A 24,196-nucleotide genomic window follows, 5' to 3' on the forward strand; every position below is an offset into this window, starting at 1 on the left:
GGAATGGTTCCGACAAAGTGCACAACGGAATTCACACATGCGACACCACGTCATGCACCGATCCCTGCGCAATATGACGACGATCAGCGAGCCGTTGCTGAACATTCACCTGAGCATGGACAAGACGGCGGCGCGCGAAGGCAGTGGATTCCATGTAGAACAAAACCCGCCTGAAAATGCTCGAGTTGCCAGAGAAAACGTTCGAGGGGCTTCGTTCACACGGGCAGTCACGACACCGCTTCCACAGCCGAAGCTTGTCGTTGCATCTCCCTCCGCCTTGCACTTGATCCAAGAACCTGCAGCACTTGAAAACGACGGCCAATTGCCGGTCGACGCGAAGAAAGCATTGACCGACTTGATTGCAGGAACTGGACCGATCGAAGGCCTTGCGCACTGTTATGCTGGACATCAGTTTGGCCACTTTTCTGGACAACTTGGCGATGGCGCCGCTATCTTGCTTGGTGGGACGGGCAAATGGGAGGCTCAGTTGAAAGGTGCTGGCCTCACGGCATTTTCCCGAACAGCTGACGGACGGAAGGTACCAATCTCGTTGGCAGCAGCAATACCTCATCTCTAACCGGATTGCTCAAGGTGTTGCGATCGACTCTTCGAGAATTCCTTGCCAGTGAGCACATGCATGCGTTGAACATCCCAACCACTCGCGCGGGCGGTGTGCTGCCTAATTCCTCCTTCAATTCCCATCATACCTGATGCGCAGGTGTTGTTGTCTCCTCCACTGAAACAGCGCTGCGCGACGTTTTCTACGACGGCAATGCACAGCATGGTACGTCCATAGCACTCGTCTTCCACTATTGACAAGGCTGCGCGCAGAACCGTGCGCGACGGTGCTACGAATTGCCCAGACCTTTGTTCGGTTTGGGTCATTTGAGCTGTTCAAGCCAGTGGATGCCACTACTGGCCGCGCCGGGCCGTGTTCCACTTTACCTTTGGTGCTCCTAGGCCATCTCTCCTTAAGCGCTCACTCGAATTCCACGACGTCTAGGAAGTTCAACGGGCCACCCTGCGCGACATGCTCACGTTTGTCCAGCAGGAGTACTACGACATCCACGGCCAAACCGACGACTTGGAAGGGGCAAGTCGTCGATTTGTAGAAGCTCTAACTCGGCGCACGGCTGCGTTGGTTGCAAAGTTCGTTTCGCTTCGCCGTCGTGGTGGAGCGGACTGATGTCCCGTGCTTCGTAGGTGGCAAACAGTGGGGTTTTGCCACGGCGTGCTCAACACGGACAACATGAGCATCGTTGGTGACACATTGGACTACGGGCCGTACGGATTCATGGAGTACTTTGACCCGGGACACATTTGCAACACGTCGGACACGTCGGGTCGATACGCATTTGAAAACCAGCCCGAGGTACTTGGTTTGCGCTCCCGTCAAGTTGATCGATGGGGTTTCCGCGCCTTGTCGGTAGATTTGCAAATGGAACTGCCACATGCTGGTGACCCAACTCTCTGTGCTCTTCCCCGACAACGTTCTGGACGACTTCCACGCCCTCGTCGATGCCACATACGACACCACGTACGCGGCGGAATGGCGCAGTAGCATGGACCAAAAGTTGGGCCTTCCTCCGCAAGACCCCGACACAAATGCTGCTCTCGTTGCAACTTTCTGGACCACGCTGACCGATACCCATGCTGACTTCACGTGTGTATTTCGAGCGTTGTCCGGGCTGTCTGTATTCGACGACTCCACCGTGAAAAATGTCCTCGAGTCTCTCGTGAAAGTTTCGCATTCGCTGGCGCAGGAGCAGCGCGCTGCCCAGCCGTCTGTGTCCCCAGCGCAATTAGCCCATTTGCAGCAACTTTTGGTGTCAAAGCCCAACGTAGCCCTTCGTTATGGGTTCAATCAAGACGTGCGTGTTTCGTGCGAGTTGTGGACCACATTGGTGACTTGTGTTGGATAGACGCTGGATGGATTGTCCAAGCAGCTTACCGACTACGCCGCGTTCCTCGAGGCAAACCATACGCCCGACAGATTCAAGCGGATGCAAGAAGACCGCTGGCGCGTCTGGCTCGAGCAATACCGCCAACATCTGGCCCACCACACTGACGACGCCCAAGCTGACGTTGCGCGTCGACGAGCTATGAACCAAGTAAACCCCAAGTACATTTTGCGCAACCACGTGGCCCAGGCAGCGATTGATGCAGCATCCGTGGGTGACACCACCACCGTCGCGCACATTCTCCATCTCCTCACGCATCCATTCGATGACGGGAATGCGTGCGATACCGCCATCTATGGGCAACCGTCCGACCCAACCGCGCCACCCTTGCTCGTATCTTGCTCGTCGTAGTCTCCCTACAAGTAACTCTCGAGCATGTCGCTCAACTCAAAACGTTCGGACCCAGTGTGCATGGCCCAAACTCTTGAAAAATGTTGGACACGGGGGCAACCGAGGAGACCAGGATGACGCATCCAGGAATATGTGGAATGAAGCGATATTACGAGGACGTTTGGCGCCGCTCGAGGTATACGATGTTCTCGACGTGCGGCGTGTGGGGCAGCATGTCCACTGGTTGTGACCCGTTCACGTCGTACTTGACCAGCATCTCTTGGAGGTCCCGCGCTTGGGTCGATGGATTACATGACACGTACACAATAGCGCGAGGCTGGATCACATCGCAGAGGTACGAAATGAGGGGCTTGGACAGTCCAGGACGAGGCGGATCGACGACAACGATGTCGGGATGGGGCAGGGACGCCAGCAGATCTTGGCTCTCTGCCTTGAGCACATCGGCGCAGACATACGTGGTTTTGTCGTGGACCCCGTTGTCCGCGGCGTTCTGAGCTGCGTCGACGACAGCTTCCGGGACGATTTCAATTCCGACGACATGACGGGCGTGGGGGGCAAGGCAGATCCCGATCGAGCCAACGCCGCAAAACAAATCCCACACGACGGGGGGAGTTGGCGAGTACGTGGCGACGAACTCGACCAAGTGAGCGTACAAGACCGACGCCATGGCCGTGTTGGGCTGGAAAAACGAGTGCAGCGAGATGCGAAACGTCGAGTTGAGGATCGTGTCATGAATGTACGACGTGCCATGGAGCACGCGGAGGGACTCGGTCTGTCGATGGCGCCGCTGCATTTCCGGGTCGACGTACTGCACGATGGACTTGACCAAAGCCGCGTCGTCAGGAGATAGAGCAGCGAGCAGAGCGGGCAAAACCAGATGCCCGATGCCCGACGAGAGCGTTGCGGTATTGAATCCGATCATGACTTCCTTCGATCCGTTCGATGCCGTTCCGACTCGCACCATGAGGTTTCGAAGCTCCCCTTCGTGGCGAAGATGATCGTACGCGGCGATTTGGTCCCCGAGGCTCTCCACGACAGTCGTAACCGCTTGAAGGATGCGGTTAGCAATGTTGTCATGTAGCATGCATGAGTGGATGGACACGACGCGGCCGTCCCACTTGCGGGAAGTCCCCGTGGACTTGGGAAAGAATCCAATCGTGAACGCGTGGCTCTCGTTCAGGTCCTTCTTGTCATGCTTGGTGCGCCAACGGCCGGAGCTCACGGTAAATTCCGTTTTATTGCGATAATGAAACAAGTATTTCGCGTGGTTGACCGACGCAGTTGGAATCGGATGCAGCAGTCGCTCGACAGACAATTGCTTGGCCGCCACCTGCTGATCGTACGGAACATGCTGCGTCTTGCATCCACCACAGTCGTCAAAGTACGGACACAGCGGCTCCACGAAGCGATCGCTTTGTGCCAACAGCTCCATGCCAACAACTCGTACAGGCGAGCATCTATGCGACCATTCCAGACTTGAGCAACGTGTACAAGGATTTCTCATACCGATCGTTGACCACGCGTCCTTTCCAACGTTGCCCGGGAATGCCGCCAACGACTGTGCAAATCGCATTCGACACGATGTCACGGCCAACGCCATTGCCATGGTCGTCAAGGCTCTCCACGGTCTATGCGTACTCGACATGACCATAACGTCTCTTTCAGGAAGGAGATAGGTTACCACATCGACGAGACTTCGCCGTCGTACTTTTACAGTCTCTGGTCCTTGCGCCACTGAGGAAATCGACCGAAGTGGCGTAACGCGGAGAAGATTGCCGACACCGCGGATCGTCTTGACGAGTTGCATGTTGTCGATGCACCAATAATCGTGAATGGGAAAATCTGGCCAATCAGAACGCGAGTTTCTGTTGAAGCGTTTCAGAATTGCATCGTTTCCACGGTGCCAGCGATGCACAAGCGGGTCAAGGTGTGCATCCGCGTGCGCCCTGCATCGAAGGATCATGCAGGCATTCAAGTTAACGAGCATGAGAAGGTATATGTGTCTGCCGCACGTCTTGGTGCTGACGACGCGAGCGTCTTACTTCAGACCATCAGCGTCGTCAACGAACCAAACGGCAACGGGACGTGCTTTCATTTTGACGACGTCCTGGGCAGCCAGGTAACGCAAGAACAAGTGTATCAACGCGTTGCGGCGGAAGCGGTCGAGAGCGTCATGAACGGGTACAATGGAACGGTCATGGCGTATGGTCAAACAGGTGCGGGGAAGACATTTACAATGTCTGGAGGCAAGACATGTTTTGCGGACCGAGGCATTTGCGCCCGATCCATCTCGAGTATGTTTCAAGCCATGCAAAACGACAGCGACCACTCGTACAGCGTTCGTGTGTCGTACATCGAGATCTACAACGAGCAATTGTACGACTTGCTCGACTTTTCCGAAACGAGCCACAAAGACCTCGTCGTCCAAGAAAACGACAGAGGTCTGGCCGCTGCCCATCGAGAGCCGGCCTCACCGTCCTATGTAGGTCAAACGTTCATCAAGGGATTGTCAAAACCTGCCGTGGACAACGAAGGCGCGGCGCTCGACTTCCTTTTTCAAGGCGACACGAACCGCACCATTGCCGAGCATTGCCTCAACAGTGCCTCGACACGGTACCGTGAACGAGACCGTCCGGTGAATCGTAGAGAATTGCACTCACGTGACGGGTTTGCTGTCGTGGTACAGGTCCCATTGCATATTCAGTTTGCACATTGAAAAACGGAGCCGCGAGGCCACGTCTAGCCCCGTTGTCGAGAGCAAGCTCAACTTGGTCGATTTGGCGGTAGGTTGCTCTGAGCTGCTACGTCGCTTTGCCTCGTGGAAGCGTTCTGACTTGACATGGATGATTGCTTGGCAGGGCTCGGAGCGCATGAAGAAGACGCAGGTGACTGGGACGATGTTGAAAGAAACCATGCACATCAACAAGTCGCTTACGTTCCTCGAGCAAGTCGTGATTGCCCTGGGAGATCACAAACGAGACCATATTCCGTACCGGCAAACCACCCTCACAAATATCTTGTACGCCATCCACCTCGAGTGTGATTTGACCAATATAACGACGTTGATGGTCATTTCCTTGGGATCACAGGAAGGACTCGCTTGGTGGAAATTGCCGAACGCTTTTGATTGCATGCGTGTGGCCAGACGAGTCGCAAAACGACCAGACTCTCGCGACGCTCAAGTTTGCAACTCGCATGATGCGGGTCAAGACGTCTGCTATCGTGAACGTGACGCAGGAGCAACATCAACAGGCCAAGAAGTACTTGGACGAGATCAAGCAACTCAAGGTGGAGCTTGCGCTGCATGACTCGCTTGCAGGTCGAAGCCACGTTGTGTACGATCCAGTATCTCGCGAACAAGAGCTCGAAATGAAAGCTGCGATCAAGGCGTTCGTGGCTAGCGATGGCTCCAGTGCACTGCCAGTGGTGAACTTTGTTCAAGTACAGACATTGTTTCGACTTTTCCGGGAGGTCGCGATCGAGTATCGAGAGGGTCGCTTGCCAGTAACCACAGACCCGGCCATCCTGCCGCCGTACTCGTCACAATCTTCGTGTCACGATGTCATGTCCGAAAATCAGCAAGATTCCAGCGTTCCCAACCCTTTGCTACCGATGGACAACCTCCTCGAGCCCAAACACTCGAACGACACCGCTGTCGCCGATGCGGCGCTGTTGGACGAGTTCAAGGAACACGTGGCAGCGCAGTTGGAGGAAGCAAAGCAGAGCTTCCGAAAGGCCAAGAAGAAAGTCGTTCAATGCGCCAACGACGTGAATCTGGCCAAAAGGTACGTGCAGGTGGCCACGTACATCCCGCCGTAACCTCATCGATAGCGAGATCGATACTCTGTCGAAAGAGCTCCATGCTGTATGCAACGACGTCGACCAGCGCGAGTTGGTGGGGCAACTCAAAGACGTGAAAAAGGTCCACCGCTCTGGCGAACGACATGCATGTCTTGATGATGACATTGTTGTAGAAATATCGCACAGCATTTGAAGCCCTCTCAGACGCCCAGGCGGAACTGAATTATTTAAAGAAGACCAAAGACCAACTCGTGGCGAGTGCTGCGACCGACTTTGACATTTGGTACACGTAGCAACGGCACACCTATCTCACGTGGTGGCATGGCAACCAGGAAGCGCGCAAGAATAGCCACCGACACGGGCGATGACCAACGAGTTCGATCGTGACAGGGAAGTGTGAAAACCTCAAAATTCAAAACTACGGATGATTGTTGGTCGGCCGAAGAGTGGGTGGGGGTGGCGTCGAGATGGTGCGCTTCGAGATGCTCCGCGATGCCGACGAAGACGTTCCGGTCTTGGACCTCGGATAGGGCAGGTGTTGTACCGGCGTTGTCGGGGGCAGCTCCACGCACTCGATTCGCTTCACATCTGCCAATTTTTTCTTCGCTTTGACCACATCCTTGGGCACGTCTTTTTTCAACGGAACCAAGAGCGTATTCTTCGCAACAGTCTCTGCCTTCGACTGTGCCTCGTTTGGTTGGGTTTTCACATTGAACGACGGTGCAACTTCGTGCCGAATCTCCTGCACGAGGCCGGCCATGGTGCGGAATGGAGCATGCGGGATCCGCGACCATTCGTTCGTTCCGAGCCAGTCGAGGACTGCCACCATCATCCCTTTGCCCACGTCTTCCCACGATGCGGTCGTGTATTTCGGGACGTAAGCCTTGCGTGCAACTTCCGGACTCAATGGTGCTACAGTCCAGATGAGGGGTGGCAGACAGCCGAATGCATGGATTTACCCGTGGACATGAGCCCGCTGCCGCTGTGAGGAATCGTGCACGCACGGCGGCCCATGTTGTAGTTGCATTCGAGGGTGTAGAAGTACACGGGAGGACTAATGGCAGAAGTTTCACGATGGAGCGCGACCCGCGCCGATCCTTCCTTGGACAGCCTACCCCACGCTTGAGCAAGGCCCAGGGAGGGTGAGTCGTACCCGCCATCTCGCTTTTCGACCAAGTGCATGTTTTGCTCGGAAAAGTTGCATTGGTCGTACTCAAAGTAGACCGAGTTGAGACCAATGAGCTTCGGATACACCTGGCTAGCCGCTTGGTCGTTTAACGACTTGTACCGATTGCCATAGATGAAGCACCCGCGCTTCGCCGCGTGGGCGTGCAGATCGATATGCAGCGCCAATTTGCTGTGCGTGCCACACTACTCCCATTGGCATTCAGCATCCGAGGGAGCCCTTGAGGCAAACGTTACCGAGGCCAAGATGGCCCGTTTTGCAGCGTATATCGTCGGGTGCGCCGCCATCGTGGGTCGAATGTAATGACGATTCAAATTGGCTCCCAACGAGTCATGCCGGTAGTGCCCACGAGCCACGCCTGAAACCGGCCACTCCATCAATGGTCCTTGCGATCCATGTTCGTACCGTCGGGATTCAGCATGGGAATGATTTTGAAGACACACTCTTTGAGCAACTTGTGCGCCCGCGGGTCGTCCTTGAGCAGGAAATTCAACACTCCATCTAGGACAAAACTGGATGGCGTTTCCGCGGGATGCACCCGTGCTGTGACAAACACCACGCGCTTGTTTTGGAACTGGTGGGGCCGTGGCACGATGGGATGGTCCGGAAACAAGTCGGGCAGCATCTCTTCTCGTTCGTCCATGATGCTACAACCATCGCTGGAGCCGTCGTCATGATGCGTTTGTGTAGTTACTTGTCGAGGGAGGAAATCGTGATCAAGTCGACCTTGCGCCCGTCCAGCGAATGGACCAACGTCTCCCGATGGTAATAGATTGGCTGGGAGGTCGTGCGATATCGACTGCGAGCGGCAGCAGACTTCTTCATGTCGTGGTCGAACGTGCTGAAGTCCGCATCCAGTCGACGCAGCTGCCTTTGCAAGTCGGTGTATGAATATGGATAGCAAAATGCCACGAATTGTGTATCCCCGCCTTTCGCTACAGGGAGCGTGAAACGGATGGAGAACTGCCCGTCCTTGAGGACTTGGTACGTCACTCCCTGACGCACTGCATGTGTGTGAGGAGAACGACCGACGAAGGATACGTACAGCGCTCCCACTTTTTCTGCGACGGCAAGGACCGCACGACAGGCCGCATGTCGTGGTCGTAGAGCGCCGAGTGCTTGATGAGATTGACCACTTGAAGTGATATCTCCTGACCGGCGGACGCCCCACTGATCGAGAAATGAAACCATGACGTCGGTGGCAGGGGTGCTTCAGGTGGTGTGTCAGGTTTCGGCGCGTCGGGAGCTGCCGTGACGACATATTCACAACCGCCGCTCTCGAGGTCGCGTCCACGGTCCACCGAGAGCATATTCCCCGAATCGAACGTTGACGAGAACGTGAGTCCATCGACCAAGACTTCATTCCGAGCGGGGTGTTGCGCAGCACGCGCCCCATCTGCCGCCGTGTCGGCCATGCGACGCTTTTCTACAATCTTGAAGAGACGCGGAAATTCTCGTCGTTGATTGGTGGAATGCAATACGAAGGACCTGCCACCTTTCATGCACGACGCGCCGGAAGAGGATTGAGAGCCGGAAGGAGATGAAGGAGATGGAATTTGACCCTTCCCATGTCGATGGTCGTCCACGAAGAGGATGAGGAAGTTCCTACCACCGTGAGATACCATTCCGAATATCCGAGGGGTGCAAAGTTGGCGGCGTGTACACCAGATCATCGCGCGCATTCACGAGCAATCGATGTCCGACATGGAGAAGGCATGGAATTTGCGCAGTATCGTTTAGATGTTTATGTATATCTAGGCCCCTTTCCGTGGGCACTCATTAACTCCGACGGCTGCCGGGGGCTATGTACCCGACCGCATGGACCAACGCCCCACCGTTGTCGGCAAAATCTATAAGGCGCGTGACATGCCTTGATTGCTTACTTGCAGCAGCCCCCGCTTGACTTGGTCGGTGGAGTTGTCTTTTGCTCTAGGCGGAGAATCGGATCCGAGTTTGATGTTGCTGATCTGCTTGTCGACGATGCGAGTCGTTCGGTCTCCAAATGCTTCTTCAACAGCGCGCGTGACACCGTTTCAAACATCTCGGTCACCCCTTGGCCGCTCTGTGCACTTGTTCGATGCGCTGTTGCGCCGATGTCACGAGCAAACTCTTCCGCCAGGTCGAAGTTGAACGACGTGGGAAGATCGCACTTGTTCCCCACGACAGCCAGGACAACGTCGTCATCGACGTGCTTTCTTAATTCATCCAAGCACACCTTCACCTGTAGGACGTGCATGACATTCAACAACCGCTCGGAGCACAGCGCAAGCGACAGTACCTTGGAAAACGTGTCTTCCTTCGTGACGTCGAAAACGAGAATCGCAGCTTTCGCATTGCGGTAGTACATCGGTGCCATCGATCGGAAGCGCTCTTGTCCTGCCGTGTCCCAGATCTGTAGCGTCATCTTGTGCTTGTCGACCGTGATGCGTTTCTGCAGAAACGAAGCACCGATCGTGGCGGCAGTCGGCGTGTTGAAGTTGTTGTGGCAGTATCGAATCGTCAGCGACGTCTTGCCTGTGTCTGTGCATCCCACGATGACGAGCTTGCGGTCAATTCCCACTTCGTCCATGATCTCGTCGGCGGCAGGACCGGCAGAGGTTCTTCTTCCGGTCGACAACGTGAAAGACGGCAGGCGCTTGAAGCATCGTACATTCACTCGCCCACCTTGCGACGTAAAAAATATGAATTATAGCAGGTCAATGAATTCTACAGTCTCATTCCTGCATTCTCAACGAACCAAGGTACTCTATTTCTGAAGGTTATGCTTTGCCACAGGTTCTAGTCCGGCCACAATGAAACGCTGATGCTGCTTTTTTTAGAACCGAGTCACGTTGTCTTGAAATTTGTATACCCAGGAGGACAAAAGGAACAAGAGCATCTTGAGCAGTGCTGGGTCATGGCGGCGGGTCGGGGCGAGAACGATGTAATGCTGGACCGACTCCCTGTCGTCCAGAGGCTGTCATGCGTGTGGAACGTGCGAGAATGCTAACCCTTCGTGTACCCGCCTTGAACCCTCCGCAAGTGGGCATTACAACCAAGCCTAATCTCGGAACCACCGCCCCATAGTACTCATGAGCAAATATCGCCGTGGGGGTGCAGTATGCAAAACATCCTTTACGTTAGCTGAAGAGAACACTTCGCCACGGATCGTCGCGAACGTCTTCCCCCCATCGCTCCAATCGTTCCTTCAACTCGACTGTAACTTCACGTGACAGGGGAGCAAGGTGGACGTCATGTCGTTGCAACCACTGGCACACCCTTCGCATGTTCGTGGACGAATGATCTTGCACGCACGTCTTGAGCGCATGGACTGTGGCATTCACCGACACCTTTCGGTTGCACCCTTCCAACACCGCCACCACGTCTGCGCTCGATTGCAACGTCTGGACGAGTTGTATCACGTTCTCCGCATCGCTCGCCGCCGCTTCCACTAGCAAATGGAACCACTCGTCGTCGTCGATGGCATTGGTTTTGGCGGCTTGGCCACACGCGGCCGCGGCGGCGATCGTTTCCAAGCGGTAGTATATCCCTTCTACCTTCATGCGCCTCATGAGCTCAACAACTTGGCACCACACCTCCTCCGCATCGACACTGGAGTTGCACGATCCCAATTCGGCTTCCCAAATGCGAAGACAGATCTCGCAGTGCTCGACCCGAAGAGGCACGTCCCACGCAGACTGCATGGCATCCAGCACGTCTGTGGCCGTGATATCGGAGAGAATGCCGCGCCGAACCGCCGCCAGCAGCGACGTGACGGTTCGGACGTTGGGTTTTACCGACGGATTTTCCTGCATGGCGTCCCACCAATAGTTGAACCGAACAGGGTGCGCTGGTGGCGCGGCCCAATCGACGGTGTTGAGTTCCGGCAGGATGGGCGGCTGCGAGTACACGCGCATCATGTGGGTGTACGTCGCGGCGGAGAACGGAATCGAGTGATCCGCAGCCCACGTGACAATGTCTTCGGCCATGTGGATCGAATAGGCTTTTGCCGCCACCAACAGCGCCGTGTCGACGACATACGAATGCGGCCCGAGCGCATTGCAAAACAAATTTGGCATGCGTTCGAGGGCTGACCAGACCTCTTCGAGAAGGCCGCGCGTGGTTAAAATCGTCGACGTGTTGCCATCAAATCGATCGTCGTCGTTGCTACGCCATGCAGTCAATCGCGTTGCCGCTAGCCGGCGCCTTGCACAACGTACCGCATGCCACTGAGGATGTGCAGCAGATGCACAGCACCTTCGGCGTTGAGCACGTCGCCCGTTCGGTCCGACGGCGGCGTCTCCAAGTCAAGAGATCGAAACAGCGCCATCGCAGCCGCCACGTCGTTCTCGTCCACTCGAAACAGGTAAAACATGGACGCCACCACCTAAAACACAACGAGGATCACGTTTTGGAAACAACATCTACGGTTCGACTCACGGCGGGGTGCTGGGTGTAGTCTGGGTCGGTGTGCTGAATGTGTTTGAACAACATGGCCGCGTGTTTGAAGTGGCCGAGCTCCGTGTACGCCCGAATGACGCTGCCGTACACGTACCCCGAGCACGAAAACCCGTGCGTTTTGAGCGTTTTGAATGCTTCGACGACATCGCTCCAGTGACCGAGCTTTGCGTGGGCAACCAACACGGAGCTCATCGTTCGACGGTTGGTTGCTTCGTCGGTGTTGAGGTCGCGGGCCACCAGCGCCAACACGTCTTCGTGCTTGCTGGCTTTGCTGAGCGTGGTCAGGTACGCATTGAGCAAATCCACGTGGTTGTGGTGGTGGTGGGGGTTTTCATAAAGACGATCGCGTGCGGCCAACTTGACGGCCTCTTCGTACAGTCGCGACGCTTCTTCGACATGATCATTGCACGCCGATACGACAGCGTAGTAGCTCGTCATATCTGGACGCGGATGCGCGCTGAGTGCGGCCTTGGCTTCCGACAATCTCCCATGACGACCGCATGTGAGCAAGTAGGCATTGACAAACTGCGTCGACGGCGCTGGGATGCTTTCAAAGATGTGTTTGGCGAGGAAAAAGTAGTCATGCGGTCCGTACTGCACACGAGGGGCTGTGTAGTCTGGGTATCCGAGCGATGGCAACCACTTGTTCAACTCGAGCCACTGGCGATCCGACGCCAACAAATCGACGATCTTGTGGAGGTCGCCGACGGACAACGATTCAACGACGAGGGGCTCTTGGTGCAACTGTTTGAGCCCGAACCAGGACGATAGCGCACCCCCGAGTCGACTGTTGCGGGCACGCTGGTGGCGGTATAAGTTGTCGAGCACTTGGATTATAAAGTCACTGTTGTTGGCCCTCACCCCCACCATGAGGAATGACTCCAGCACGTCGTCGACGGCATACTCAACAGCATGTTCGATGCTCCGAAGCTTCTCGACTAGCGACAGCGCTGCCTCAGTCTCCCCAGGGTCCAAACACCCTTGCGCAACTGTGAGCCATGTCGCCTCGGACGGAGGTCGATCATAGCGCAGCATTTCGTCGACCAAGCGAAGGGCAACGAGCCATTGATGGGCCTTCGAACACGCATCGATTGCGCGCTGGTAGATCTCCTCCGAGATCGGCATGAGATGCACGGCCTCGTGCATTTGAGCCACGATGTCCAGAGCAGTCTCCCACGCACATAGATCGTCCGTGGGGTCAATCTCGGCACAAGTTGTCGCTGCGATGTTCAGGGTCAACGGCGATGGCTGAATGCGATTTTCACGTTGAGCGCGGTAGACTTGAAGGACGAGTGCATGATCTTCCAGCTTGTCTGCCACAAGAGATAATGCTGTGGCTTGGATACCAAGAATTTCCTTGGTCAACGTCCCAGACAAAATTTCGTCCAGCCGGCTCCTCGCAAGTTGCTTCTCTTCTTCCGTCGGTGCATCCAAGGCCAAAAAGTCCCTGAATTCGTTGAAGTAATACTCGTCTTCTGCCACCACCCGCGGCGGAGCACTACGCTCTGCAGATCCTGCATTTTTCTCACTGCTGCCGCAGGAGTAGGGACGTTGGCGTTGCTGCGACCCAGTCAATATGTGTACGCGAAAGTATGCCTTGTGACTCGATGTGGCAACAGATTGTGCTCTCTGGAGCTGCGTGGCAGCATTGCCGACGCGATGCCTCTGCTGACTCAGCCGGCGGAGCATGGACCAATTCAACCGGCCACTTCAATTCGCCAGCGAAAACCAATTCGGATAATATCACTTTGACGGCGAATCAACCGGAATTGAATACTACATACCAATCAAATCGAAATAACACAGTTGAGTACAGGACAACCCAAATTATCACAACAATAGGACAAAATGGCGATATTTCGTGCACTAATTTTCTACAAACCCCTTCTTTTTCATGAGCGCGTTGATGGACGGATCGCGGCCGCGGAAGGCACGGTACGCTTCCATTTGGTCCCGGGTATTTCCTGATGAGTAGATGTACGTGCGAGCGCGGTCAGCAGTGTCCTTGTCGAAGATGTTGCCAGCCTCCACAAATGCTTCGAACGCATCGGCATCCAGGACAGCTGCCCAGAGGTAGACATAGTACCCTGCCGCGTAGGAAGATGCACCAAACAAGTGGTTGAAATGGGGCAGGCGGTGGCGCAGCATAATGCCGGAAGGCATGCCAAGCTTGGTCAGCATGTCGCGCTCAAACTCGACCAGGTCCAATCCATCGACGGATTGGAGAGCATGAAGAGCTTGATCAATGAAAGTGCAAGCAACATGTTCCACGGTGGCAAACCCCTGGTGAAATTTCATCGCCACCGTGACCTTCTTCAGAAGCGCGGGAGGAATCGGCTCGTTCGTGTCGACGTGTCGTGCATGCTTGGCGAGGACTTGCGGCTGGCTCATCCAGTGCTCCATCAGTTGCGACGGCAGCTCAACAAAGTCCTTGGGCACTTGCGTGCCTCCGAGTCTCTTATACGTGGCATTCGACAGCATGCCATGGCAGCCATGACCGAACTCGTGGAAGAGAGTCTTCACGTTGTTAAACGAGAGGAGCGTGGCGGGGTGGCCCTTGGTAAAGTTGTTGTTGTTGATCACGATGGGAATCACGTTGGATCCGTCGGGTGTGTTGCGATGCTGGCCGCGGAACTGACTCATCCACGCCCCCCCTCGTTTGAACGGCCGCGCAAAGTTGTCGTGGAGGAAGATCGCAATCACTTCGTTCTCAACGTGCACTTCGTACACGCGCACGTCGGGGTGGTATGCCTTGATGTCCGATCGATGTACGAACGTCAACCCGTACAGGTTGTGGGCCACGTCCATCACGGCTTCAACCATACGATCCAAGCTGAAGTACGGCTTTACCGAGCTGTCGTCGAGGTCGAATGTCGACGCTCGCACCTTTTCGGCATAGTATCGCCAGTCCGACGGGCGAAGGATGGGTGGTGTGGCATCGCTCATGGATGCCGCATACGACATGAGAACTTCCCGTTCGCGCAAGGCAGTGTCCCTTGCTGGCACCCACACGCGCTCCAGCAGATCCATGACAGCTGCCGGCGTCTTGGCCATCGTGTCGCTCGTCTGGTACTCGGCGAACGTGTTGAACCCGTGCATTTTGGCTTGAGCAATGCGGAGCTCCAATATGCGCACCGCGATCGGGTTGTTATCCCGGCCGGGCGTCAACTCCCCTCGGAAGTTCCATTCGCGCCACACCCGTTCGCGGGCATCGGCATTGGGGCAGAGGGTGAGAAACGGCTCGACCATCGATCGCGCCAACGTGACAACATGTCCCTCCAGGTTGCGGTCCACCGCGGCCTGGCGGGCCGATTGAACAATGTAGTCGGGGCTTCCAACAAGCTCTTCCTCTGTCACGGGGACTGTCACTTCGGTCTCGTCGGCCGTGATGTTTTGGCGAAACGTCGTCATGAGCTGCGCAAGTTCCTTGACAATGGCATTGTACTTGTTTTGAGCTTGTTGGTCAAAGAGTGCTCCCGCGCGAACAAAATCGGTATAGATACGCTCGACAAGGCGGAGTTGCTCGCCTTCCAACTTGGCCGTGTCTCGGTTGTCGTGTACATGCTTGATGCGTACAAAGAGCCCTGGATACGACGTGGTGGCCGCCGCATGGTCGGCCAATGGACCGACAAGTTCGCGTTCAACCGATCTGAGTTCGGGCAGACACATGGAGCTCGACAAGTTGTGGAATACACCCAGGACTCGACTGAGGAGACCACCAGCTCGATCGAGGGCTTTGATTGTGTTGTCGAACGTCGGCGGGTCCGAGTTCTCCGCGATCTGCTTGAGGTCCGACAAGTGTTCCATTTGGCCTGCTTCAATCGCAGGCTTGAAGTGGCTTGCTTCGATCTCATCAAACGGCGGAAGGGAGTACGGGCGAGACGACCAGTCCGTCAGTAAAGGGTTGTTGTTGGGGGCCGTCGCCGTCATGGGAACAACTCAAAAGTGTTAATGACGCCGTCTCCGTCCATGCAGATCCACCTCGGAACTTCGGCTGCACCCAGCATCCACTGTTGCGTGGATCCGTCGCAGCAGCATGGATTTTGTGCGCATGCAGTGGCGGTCAGATTTGCATATATTATTGCCAAACATAATATTTCGTCAATTGCCAACTCCGAGAAATATCCGTGACGGTACCAACATATATATTCACTACTTTTTGCTCTGCCTGGCTTGAATCGCCGTCAGGGCGACAGTCGTGACGATGTCACCGACGGTTGCCCCACGACTCAAGTCATTCACGGGTTTATTCAGCCCTTGCAACATCGGCCCGATGGCCAAGCAGTCGGTCGACTGCTGGACCTACAAACGTCGTCAGCAATGGTGTCCATGCCAGAGCCAATGCCGAGACATATCGTACCGCCTTGTATGTGTTATTGCCGGTGTTCAAGTCCGGGAACACAAGCACGTTCGCATGTCCTGCCACGTCCATCTATGCAACAACTCGAATTGACGCCACATAACATTCGAGAGACTGTACCTCGGATTGCTTGAGGCCCTTGACCTTTTGCTTGGCAATGGATGGGTTCGTCGCGGCATCGTATTGGATCGGTCCGTAGATCGACACCTCCGGGGCCATCGTTTGAGCCAACTTTGTGGCCTCCCGCACTGTCGAAAGCGTGAGCAAATTTGTGGTCGAGATGCTCGCGTCGTACCTTTATCAATGATAGGGCCTTTGTTCGAGTCGCCCGTGGCATACGACAGAAGCGCCACACGAGGCTCGATATCAAATGCCTTGGCGGATTCAGCACTTTGAACAGCAATTTGAGCGAGCTGCTCCGCAGTTGGGTCCGTGTTGACAGCGCAATCGCCGTACAACACAACGTCGTGCTCCAAGCACATGAAGAACACACTCGAGACGAGGGGAATATCTGGTCGCGTCTTGATCAACTGCAAAGCAGGTCGAATCGTGTTGGCCGTCGTGTGGCAAACGCCAGAGACCATCCCGTCTGCGTCGTTCACGTCCACCATGACCGTACCAAAGTAAGTCTATCCACCTGGTCAGAGTCGGAAAGGATGGCATCATGATGGTCTTACCGCTTCGCCGACGGTCTCCTTGGCGAGCTCGGGGGTAATGCCTTTGGCCTTTCGCTTTTCGTAGTAATGGTCTGCATACATCGCCAGCTTCTCGGCTTTCAATGGGTTGAGCAAGGTCGCTTTGGACAAATCGAGACGAAGCGTCTTGGCGCGCGCATTGATCGAGTCGACGTCGCCCAAGATCGTCAGGCGCGCAATGCCACGGCGCAGCACTTCATCGGCCGCTTGCAAAATGCGGTCATCTTCGCCTTCCGTGAGAACAATGTGTTGGTCCGCCTTATGAGACTAGATAGCCATGCCGTGTTGGCCTCGACCCGAACCACCGATGGATATCACGTACTGCTTCAAAGAGAAAGTGCTTGAACTGCTTGGGGGTGCGTCTGTTGCCGCCGCTCTGTTCCACAAGATGGCTCAACAATTCTTTGCTCTCCACGTTCTTGTCAAACCTGCGGAAAACTCACAAAATCAATCGATTCCCCACCGAAGTCACAACGACGTACAAGATGTAGGCGTGCTGGATTTTGTTTTGGCTTGTCGGCAAGATGTCGCACGTGACTTTGCTCAACGCAATCCCCGTGTGGTACGAGTCCGTCTCAACAGAGTAGATAGGCACCGAGGCCTTGCCGATTTTGGACACTATACAGATGATCTCTTCAGTTGCAACATGACGGGGCATGGACGTCGTACGTACGGCCTTTTAGAATCTCCTGGCATTCGTTTTGGGGAATCCCGCCGTTGGTTAAGATAATGCCCGAAATTTGGGGCAGCGCGCCGGACAAGCGGCTAGCCACAAGGCCCAGGATAACATCTACATCACGACATGATGAGTGCTCCACACATAGAATCGCAACTCGAGTCGCTTACCAGTACGTTCGGCCGACACGATCACGAGCAGCCCGTCGTCGTGCTTGTTGATGTGCTTGAAGAGGTCCTTGAGATCAGCCGTCGCCATGAGCCCGTCTGTGACGACAACCGAGTTGGACATCGGGTTGCCGTACAATTGCTTGGCATGCAACTGAGCCACGACTTCGTTTAGCCGCTTCGAGTCCAAGACGGGATCCACCGGCAGGATGCCGAGCAACTTGGACGGGTCGAAGCCGCGGGCTTTGATTTGGGCGTGAACGTGTTCGCGCAACTCCAATGCATCTGGCGTCCTGACGCGGTTGACAAGCGTCCCGACGTGCGTCAAACCTTCGGCTTGTGCCATGTCTTTGGCGAGAAGCACGCGTGTCGTGATTTGATCCGCGAGCCACGAGAGCGCTTCGGCGTCTGTCCAGTGGAGGCCGGGGTCCACAACTAAATCGTCGGCATCCACCGTCAACAGCACAGGGGCGTTCAGCGATTTTGCAATGTCGACGTTCAGCTCCCAGCTGAGTTCGGGAGACGAGTCCAACTTGGCACCTTCCATCACGACAAAGTCGTGCTTCGCGCGCAGGTCTTCAAACTTGGACAACATGGTTTCGATGACCGAATCGGGGTCACCTTCCAGGTGCGCGTGCGTGATGTCGCTCTGCGTCATTCCCACGAGCTGGTACGGTTCGTCTTTGATCTTGAACTCGCTGCGAATGAGCTCCACGTGATGGTCGTTGTACGAAGAGTGAAAGTTTGGCGCCACGGGGCGAAAGTACCCCACCGATGGAAACGTGTACGACAATTTGTTCATGAGACCAAGAAGGACGTGGGAGTGCTTGGCAACACTGCCATTCGTCATGACGAGCAAACGGTCGTTCTTCTTCGTGGCCTCTAACAAAGGTATGTCAGCATGACGTGGAAGGATTCGGCGAGATTCATGAACGAACCGTCAGAAAGGAAGCGCGACGCAGTCGCGCGGGGAAGGAGGGTGGCAGCTGCCTTGCGGCCCGAGAGAAATGGGCGGCAGCGCAGCATCTGCACTTGTGCTGGGGGGATTCAATTGCAAACTGACCTGGGGCCGCCGATCTTTGTAGTCGCTCGCTGACGTATCGAGTCGTGGCGTGTTTTTGCACAATGAAATTGTCTCGAACGCGTCTCTATGCAAAATCAGGAATTTATAATCGCAGAATGACACGCCTCTCGTACAAAAACCTATATCAAATGTGAGTGATTTTCCAATGACATCGCAGTCGTCGTTTCCAACGCGTTCGAAACGGTCCTGTCACCCACTCGTACATCGTATCTGGTGCATTTTCGGCGTGTCCCCCCCAGCAGCCTTCAGGCACACCTGTGTCCTGGTGCATACTGTGCCAATGAGGTCGACCGCTCCTGGAGACGAGAGAGCACAAGTATTGGACGGAAGACTTCGTTTTCCATTTACCAAGGCTTACCGTATCACTGAAACAACGCACCAGGAATACGTACCCTTTGGTGCGGAAAAATGATACGAATCTCCATGTCTATTAATTTGACTGCAATGCTCGGTACAGTGACAAGAATGTATGTTTTATGTTGAAAACGTTGACTTTCAAGTTCGAGCGAGATACTTTTGTGCGATATATTGAACAAAATTCGTGGTGAGTGAAATGTGCGGATTGGTGGGTGGGGAGTGGAACTCCCCCTTCACAGTCGCCCCGCGTGCGCTTACCACAACCGATCGACTTGACGAAGCGGAAGGTCGTCGCGCCCAAGCCATCGCGCATTTGCTAACTTTCGGCCATGGACAAACTCAAGATCTTAGTACTCAACGCTGGTAGCTCATCGCTCAAGTACAAGCTGTTCGCGGAGCAAACGGGGTCGACGCTGACGCCTCTGATTTCCGGCATGGTTGAGTTGGGGACGGAAAAGCAGGTCAAGCATGCCACACACACGCCAACGTCGACGGTCAAGGCGTCACTGCCGCCGGTGTCCCTTCCCGACCACAAGACCGCGTTGTCGTACGTGATCGACTTGCTGACCGACCCAACGCATGGCGGGTTGAAGCACAAGAACGAAATCCACGGCATCGGCCACCGCGTCGTGCACGGAGGCGAAGCGTTCCACGACCACTCGCTCATTACGCCGGTGCGTACATGACGCGTCGCTCTCCCACGCAATGTCTGTGTCATAGGCCGTGATCAAAGCGTTGGAAGACAACGTGGACATTGCGCCGCTGCACAATCCGGCCAACATCTTGGGGATTCAAGTCGCGCACGAACTCTTTGATTGCCAGCACGTCGCCGTGTTCGACACGGCGTTCCATTCGACACTGCCTCCTGCCGCGTTTTTGTACGGCCTTCCCTACTCGCTGTACAAGGAGTATGGGATCCGGCGGTATGGCTTTCACGGCACGAGCCATCAATACGTCGCTCAGCAAGCCGCAGCAGTACGTGGCGTTGGTCGGTCTGCGCTGTGATGTTTCACGATCTTCTATAGTACTTGGGCAAGCCATTCGAAGAGACGAACCTCGTCACGCTGCACTTGGGCAACGGATCGAGCATGTCGGCGATTCGAAAGGGCAAATGCGTCGACACGTCCATGGGGTTCACGCCCCTGGAAGGTCTCATCATGGGCTCCCGCAGTGGAGATATCGATCCCGCGATCATTCCGTTCCTGCACTCGCATGCCAAGCTGTCCGTCGCCGACATCGACAAGCTTCTGAACAAGAAGAGTGGGCTCTTGGGGCTCTGCGGCGAGTCGGACGTTCGGACCATCCAAGACCGCGTCGTTGCTGGGGATGCCCAAGCTGACTTGGCCTTGGATGTACGACTCTGTTTAGTCTCCTTCGATGCTCATGCGATGCCTACATCATTAGGTATTCGCCCATCGCGTACGCAAGTACCTCGGCGCGTACGTGCTCCAACTTCACCCCAAGGTCGACGCGATTGTGTTCACGGCCGGCATCGGCGAGCAATCGGCTGTATTGCGCGAGCGCATTTGCGCCGACTTGAAACACGTTGGACTCGAGTTGGACACCACCAAGAACGTCCCTGGCCCGACGAACGGCGTGCGCGAGATCCACGTCGATGGCTCGCCCATTCCGATTTTGGTGATCCCGACCGATGAAGAGAAGAGCATTGCCGAAACGACGGCCCGACTTATTAACTAACATACCATCCTGATTTCCACCGACCCACACGTGATCGTGTGGCATGAATCCCCATGCGCAGAGAAGATGTGCAGAGGAGAATATGATTAAGGGACTGAGGCATCGACGAGTTATATACACCGAGCTATGGTGGTCTATTTTCGCTTCTTGAATGGCCTCGACGGCGACTGGTTTTGCTTCGTAGCTTCTTCCCGCTCGCCCCGTTCAATCGCTTCCAAGTATGCGTCAGCATCTGCAAACGGCGACTTGCGTGTCTCCGCTCCTCGTTTCTTTCCCTTCTTCGCTGGCGCGGCGGCAGCTTCCTCGTCATCTTCTTCAGCATCGTCATCACCAAATTGCATGTCGTCAGCATCATCATCGTCCATGTCGTCGTCCTCATCGTCGTCAAACATCATGTCTTCGTCGTTCATGTCGGCACGAGAGCCGACGTGACCGACGTCCTCTTCTTCGTCGTCACCGCTTCCACTATCGTCGCCATTCTCGTCGCTCCAGTCGTCCATGTCTGGGTCTTCGTCGTCGTTGTCTTCCATGATGCTCTCAGCCAACTGGTTCGCAAACGCTTCGTACTCTTCGTCCTCGTCGGACGCCAAGGCGTCGCCCGTTGCGTCGTCCTTGACTTTCTTCGGCTTGGCAGGCACGCGCTTGGCGCGCTCCTTAAAAAACGTGTAGAAGAATCGATCGGTTTCCGCAACAGCCGCTTCGTCCTGGGCCAGGAACTGGTCCGAGTCGACACTCACGACAGCGTTCGCGTCGTTGTCGCCGCGACTGCCGTTGTATCGATGCGGGCCGTCTTTGGTCTTGGGCTTTTTGTTCACAAATTTGTCGAAAAACACCGACAGGGTGAAGTCATTCAGCGGATCGCCCTTGTACGAGATCGCACCGTCCACCAGTTGCTTGGCAAATTGCGCCACAGACGGATGGTAGTGCACCAAAAATGGCTGGAGTTCCCACAAACAGGATGCTTCGGCCCCGGCATACAGCGGGTTCCGCTTTCGCGGATCGTACGGCGTTGGGTTCTCCACAAGGGGGGGCTTCACAACCGCCCGTTCTTCTTCCGCGACGTCGAGCCCCATCGATTTCAACAACGCTGCGCTGCGTTTGCGCTCGGCCTCCAAGTCGGCGTCTTCAGCATCGTCTTGATTTTCTTCATCCGAACTTTGTTCAGAGCCGTCTTCGTCGTCCGACTTGGTCTCGTTCTTTGCAGCAACGGCAACGTCATCTTGCGTTAGGTCGTGCTCGGGCTGGTCAATCAGGGCGCGGAAACTCTTGTTGTGCTGCAGCAACTCGGACACCAGGAAGAGCGCGGCGCAGCAGAACGCAGGCGACATCGTCAGCGACACTTGAAGAAGCCGCTTGATCATGGCGTGGACGCGGGCAGGGGACACATCTTGTTTGATGGCGCGGAAGAGCAGGTTGAGGAACAGTGTGTGCTTCGATGTGGTGCGCAGCTAGCTCGGCGCTTCAGAACAACGTGACGGGACTTGTTCCAGGTGTTGTGTACCTTTGGGTCAAACATCTTGGCGTACAGTGCCGTGTAAAATCGATCGGGCACCGAGTTGGTTGAGTTCATCACTTGGAACAACAGCATGAGCGCTTGCACACTCGTGCTAAAGTGGGCCTAATGGCAACCCACGGTGACCACCCGATGGTTCATACAATCGACAGCAGCCAGACATACCGTGTGGACGACGCGGAACATGGTGTCGATCTCATCTTGAAAGTCAGCGGACGTGCACTTGGCATATGGAAACGATCGGTTCACCCCCACCAGCAGCGCACTGAGGAGCTTGCGTTCGAGCCCCGTGTCGGCTTTGCCTTGGTCGCGGTGCACTTCCTTCGAAAACAGCCCAAAGTACACCTTGATCAGGTGGGTCGCCAAGTCGGCGTCGCTCACACTCAGGTACATTTGGTTCAAAAACAGCACTGCGTTGTACTTGGTTCGTTCGGTCACCTAAGGCATGTGCTCATCAGTCCTCTGCCTAGAGTAAAGCATTTATAAATGAACCTTGGCGCGAGTGAGCAGGCGCTCAACGTCGTCGACAACCACGCGCTTCATGAGTGGATGCACTTTGAGCAATTCCTGCAGTTGGTGCAGCACAAACGACGCGACTTTTCGGTCGGGGTCGCCCAATTTGTTGACGAGCATCGTGAGCAACACGTTTTCCTGTTCGGGTTTGTCGGTCAGGAGTGCGATCACGGCGCGGATGCACGCGCGCTTGTGTGCTTCAATGGCGTCGTCCATGCCAGACGCGAGCGCAGAGATCAGTTGGGCGTACGCGACCTTGACGCAGTGCTCAAAGTACCAAATGACGAGATGCTCCTGCGAAACGTCGGAGCGGTGGATCGGACGCTGATGAAAGAAGAGGAGCTTGCGGTTGGGAAGCAAGTTGTTCAGAAATAGATCCTTGAGGGAATCGATCGCCATCTGCGCCTCTCGACGGCCTTTGTTCTTGGCCATCGTCACCAGTTGACTCAAACGCGCCAAGTTGTGCACTGGTGATGCCTGCATCGCACAACGGTAGGTGGTACCTCTAAGTATTGGGACAGCGACGCATTACCTGGATCGACAGCGTCGTGGCAGCGATTCGATCGGCCAACGTACCCGACTTGATCATAGTCTTCAAGTACTTTTCATCGCTAGACAAACCTACATCACCATGAACACAGGGCAAACGAATGTTGTGATGTAGTGATGCATGCTCGTACTGCCTTTGGACTCGACCGCTTTCAACTCGGCCTCCATCAAGCGTTCGGCGATCCGCTTCTTCTCTTCCACGACGGCGTCGGCAGCTTTGTGTTTGATCTGGTCTTTTGCTTCATTCGAAAGCGGTTTAACTGCTTCGTGCCATGCAATAGACTGGTCCTTCATCGATTTCAACATGGCGCTGAGCTTTTCGTTGGGCTTTTCGATCTCTTCAGCCTCATTGTCGCGCTTGTCCGCATACGGCTTTTTTATATGCTTAGCAGTGTGTGCTTGATGTGGCTTCCTGCCTGTGTGAGCAAAGTTTCTCTTTACATCTTGCTTTTCAGTCGACTTGTGTTGCAACGCATTCCCATCTCCTTGTATCTTTTTACCACGCTGTGGCGTGGCACCACGGTCACTGTCTTGTAGCTTATTACCTTGATGATGCTTCACACCATTGTTCTTGCCCTGTCCATGTGACTTGGAGTCTTGTGGACCCGAGACGTTGTTGGCCACCTTATTTGCTCCTTGTGGTTTGTTACCGTGTTGCGGCTTGGCAGAGTTACCATTTCCGCTGTCTTTACGTCCACCACCATTCTTAGGCCCACCTGAACCTTTGGAAAGGTTGGCCGCAGGTGCCAACTTCGCCGCGGACTTGCTCTGCTTCGACTTCGCTCCCATCTTGAGTTCAAGATTGGATATCCATTCAAACCGCTGCAATGCGCCATCGCGTATCC

The 24,196-nt window shown here is 55.3% G+C and overlaps 10 protein-coding genes across 10 annotated transcripts; 3 read left to right on the forward strand and 7 right to left on the reverse strand.

Annotated features, from left to right (window-relative positions):
* Positions 1-30: 30 nt before the first annotated feature.
* H310_01170 (hypothetical protein) lies at positions 31-2,456 on the forward strand. Its single transcript, XM_008864217.1, has 8 exons — positions 31-538; positions 592-670; positions 719-784; positions 832-950; positions 1,004-1,149; positions 1,204-1,372; positions 1,431-1,871; positions 1,923-2,456. The coding sequence occupies exons 1-8, from the start codon at positions 38-40 to the stop codon at positions 2,310-2,312; spliced, it is 1,911 nt and encodes a 636-aa protein (XP_008862439.1). The 5' UTR covers positions 31-37; the 3' UTR covers positions 2,313-2,456.
* H310_01171 (23S rRNA (uracil-5-)-methyltransferase RumA) lies at positions 2,457-4,126 on the reverse strand. The gene is made up of 3 exons (XM_008864218.1): positions 3,994-4,126; positions 3,819-3,940; positions 2,457-3,769 (listed from the first exon to the last, which is right to left on the reverse strand). Exons 1-3 carry the CDS (start codon positions 4,117-4,119, stop codon positions 2,461-2,463), a joined length of 1,557 nt encoding a protein of 518 aa, XP_008862440.1. The 5' UTR covers positions 4,120-4,126; the 3' UTR covers positions 2,457-2,460.
* Positions 4,127-4,221: 95 nt separating this feature from the next.
* Positions 4,222-6,406, forward strand: H310_01172 (hypothetical protein; the record flags this gene model as incomplete). Its single annotated transcript, XM_008864219.1, has 7 exons — positions 4,222-4,753; positions 4,799-4,925; positions 4,999-5,095; positions 5,171-5,331; positions 5,402-6,097; positions 6,144-6,234; positions 6,287-6,406. 7 exons carry the CDS (start codon positions 4,222-4,224, stop codon positions 6,404-6,406), a joined length of 1,824 nt encoding a protein of 607 aa, XP_008862441.1.
* A 125-nt stretch (positions 6,407-6,531) lies between these two features.
* On the reverse strand, positions 6,532-8,714 carry H310_01173 (hypothetical protein; the record flags this gene model as incomplete). Its single annotated transcript, XM_008864220.1, has 7 exons — positions 6,532-7,025; positions 7,073-7,224; positions 7,267-7,484; positions 7,536-7,657; positions 7,705-7,946; positions 7,994-8,303; positions 8,345-8,714. The coding sequence occupies 7 exons, from the start codon at positions 8,712-8,714 to the stop codon at positions 6,532-6,534; spliced, it is 1,908 nt and encodes a 635-aa protein (XP_008862442.1).
* A 301-nt stretch (positions 8,715-9,015) lies between these two features.
* Positions 9,016-9,946, reverse strand: H310_01174 (hypothetical protein). Its single transcript, XM_008864221.1, has 2 exons — positions 9,578-9,946; positions 9,016-9,520 (listed from the first exon to the last, which is right to left on the reverse strand). The coding sequence occupies exons 1-2, from the start codon at positions 9,866-9,868 to the stop codon at positions 9,179-9,181; spliced, it is 633 nt and encodes a 210-aa protein (XP_008862443.1). The 5' UTR covers positions 9,869-9,946; the 3' UTR covers positions 9,016-9,178.
* Positions 9,947-10,387: 441 nt separating this feature from the next.
* H310_01175 (hypothetical protein) lies at positions 10,388-13,476 on the reverse strand. The gene is made up of 3 exons (XM_008864222.1): positions 11,719-13,476; positions 11,499-11,665; positions 10,388-11,445 (listed from the first exon to the last, which is right to left on the reverse strand). The coding sequence occupies exons 1-3, from the start codon at positions 13,426-13,428 to the stop codon at positions 10,419-10,421; spliced, it is 2,904 nt and encodes a 967-aa protein (XP_008862444.1). The 5' UTR covers positions 13,429-13,476; the 3' UTR covers positions 10,388-10,418.
* A 63-nt stretch (positions 13,477-13,539) lies between these two features.
* On the reverse strand, positions 13,540-15,789 carry H310_01176 (hypothetical protein). Its single transcript, XM_008864223.1, has one exon. The coding sequence runs from the start codon at positions 15,667-15,669 to the stop codon at positions 13,606-13,608; it is 2,064 nt and encodes a 687-aa protein (XP_008862445.1). The 5' UTR covers positions 15,670-15,789; the 3' UTR covers positions 13,540-13,605.
* A 7-nt stretch (positions 15,790-15,796) lies between these two features.
* On the reverse strand, positions 15,797-18,745 carry H310_01177 (phosphate acetyltransferase). The gene is made up of 10 exons (XM_008864224.1): positions 18,576-18,745; positions 17,641-18,519; positions 17,468-17,584; positions 17,277-17,412; positions 17,117-17,222; positions 16,777-17,061; positions 16,395-16,728; positions 16,220-16,347; positions 16,100-16,171; positions 15,797-16,041 (listed from the first exon to the last, which is right to left on the reverse strand). The coding sequence occupies exons 1-10, from the start codon at positions 18,661-18,663 to the stop codon at positions 15,892-15,894; spliced, it is 2,295 nt and encodes a 764-aa protein (XP_008862446.1). The 5' UTR covers positions 18,664-18,745; the 3' UTR covers positions 15,797-15,891.
* A 584-nt stretch (positions 18,746-19,329) lies between these two features.
* H310_01178 (acetate kinase) lies at positions 19,330-20,919 on the forward strand. The gene is made up of 4 exons (XM_008864225.1): positions 19,330-19,752; positions 19,799-20,053; positions 20,104-20,430; positions 20,483-20,919. The coding sequence occupies exons 1-4, from the start codon at positions 19,408-19,410 to the stop codon at positions 20,774-20,776; spliced, it is 1,221 nt and encodes a 406-aa protein (XP_008862447.1). The 5' UTR covers positions 19,330-19,407; the 3' UTR covers positions 20,777-20,919.
* Positions 20,844-24,150, reverse strand: H310_01179 (hypothetical protein). Its single transcript, XM_008864226.1, has 6 exons — positions 23,483-24,150; positions 23,335-23,423; positions 22,782-23,279; positions 22,455-22,727; positions 22,278-22,394; positions 20,844-22,224 (listed from the first exon to the last, which is right to left on the reverse strand). Exons 1-6 carry the CDS (start codon positions 24,138-24,140, stop codon positions 20,911-20,913), a joined length of 2,949 nt encoding a protein of 982 aa, XP_008862448.1. The 5' UTR covers positions 24,141-24,150; the 3' UTR covers positions 20,844-20,910.
* Between the last annotated feature and the right edge of the window lie 46 nt (positions 24,151-24,196).

This window comes from Aphanomyces invadans (assembly GCF_000520115.1).
Source record: "Aphanomyces invadans strain NJM9701 unplaced genomic scaffold supercont1.2, whole genome shotgun sequence".
NCBI lineage: Eukaryota > Oomycota > Saprolegniomycetes > Saprolegniales > Verrucalvaceae > Aphanomyces > Aphanomyces invadans.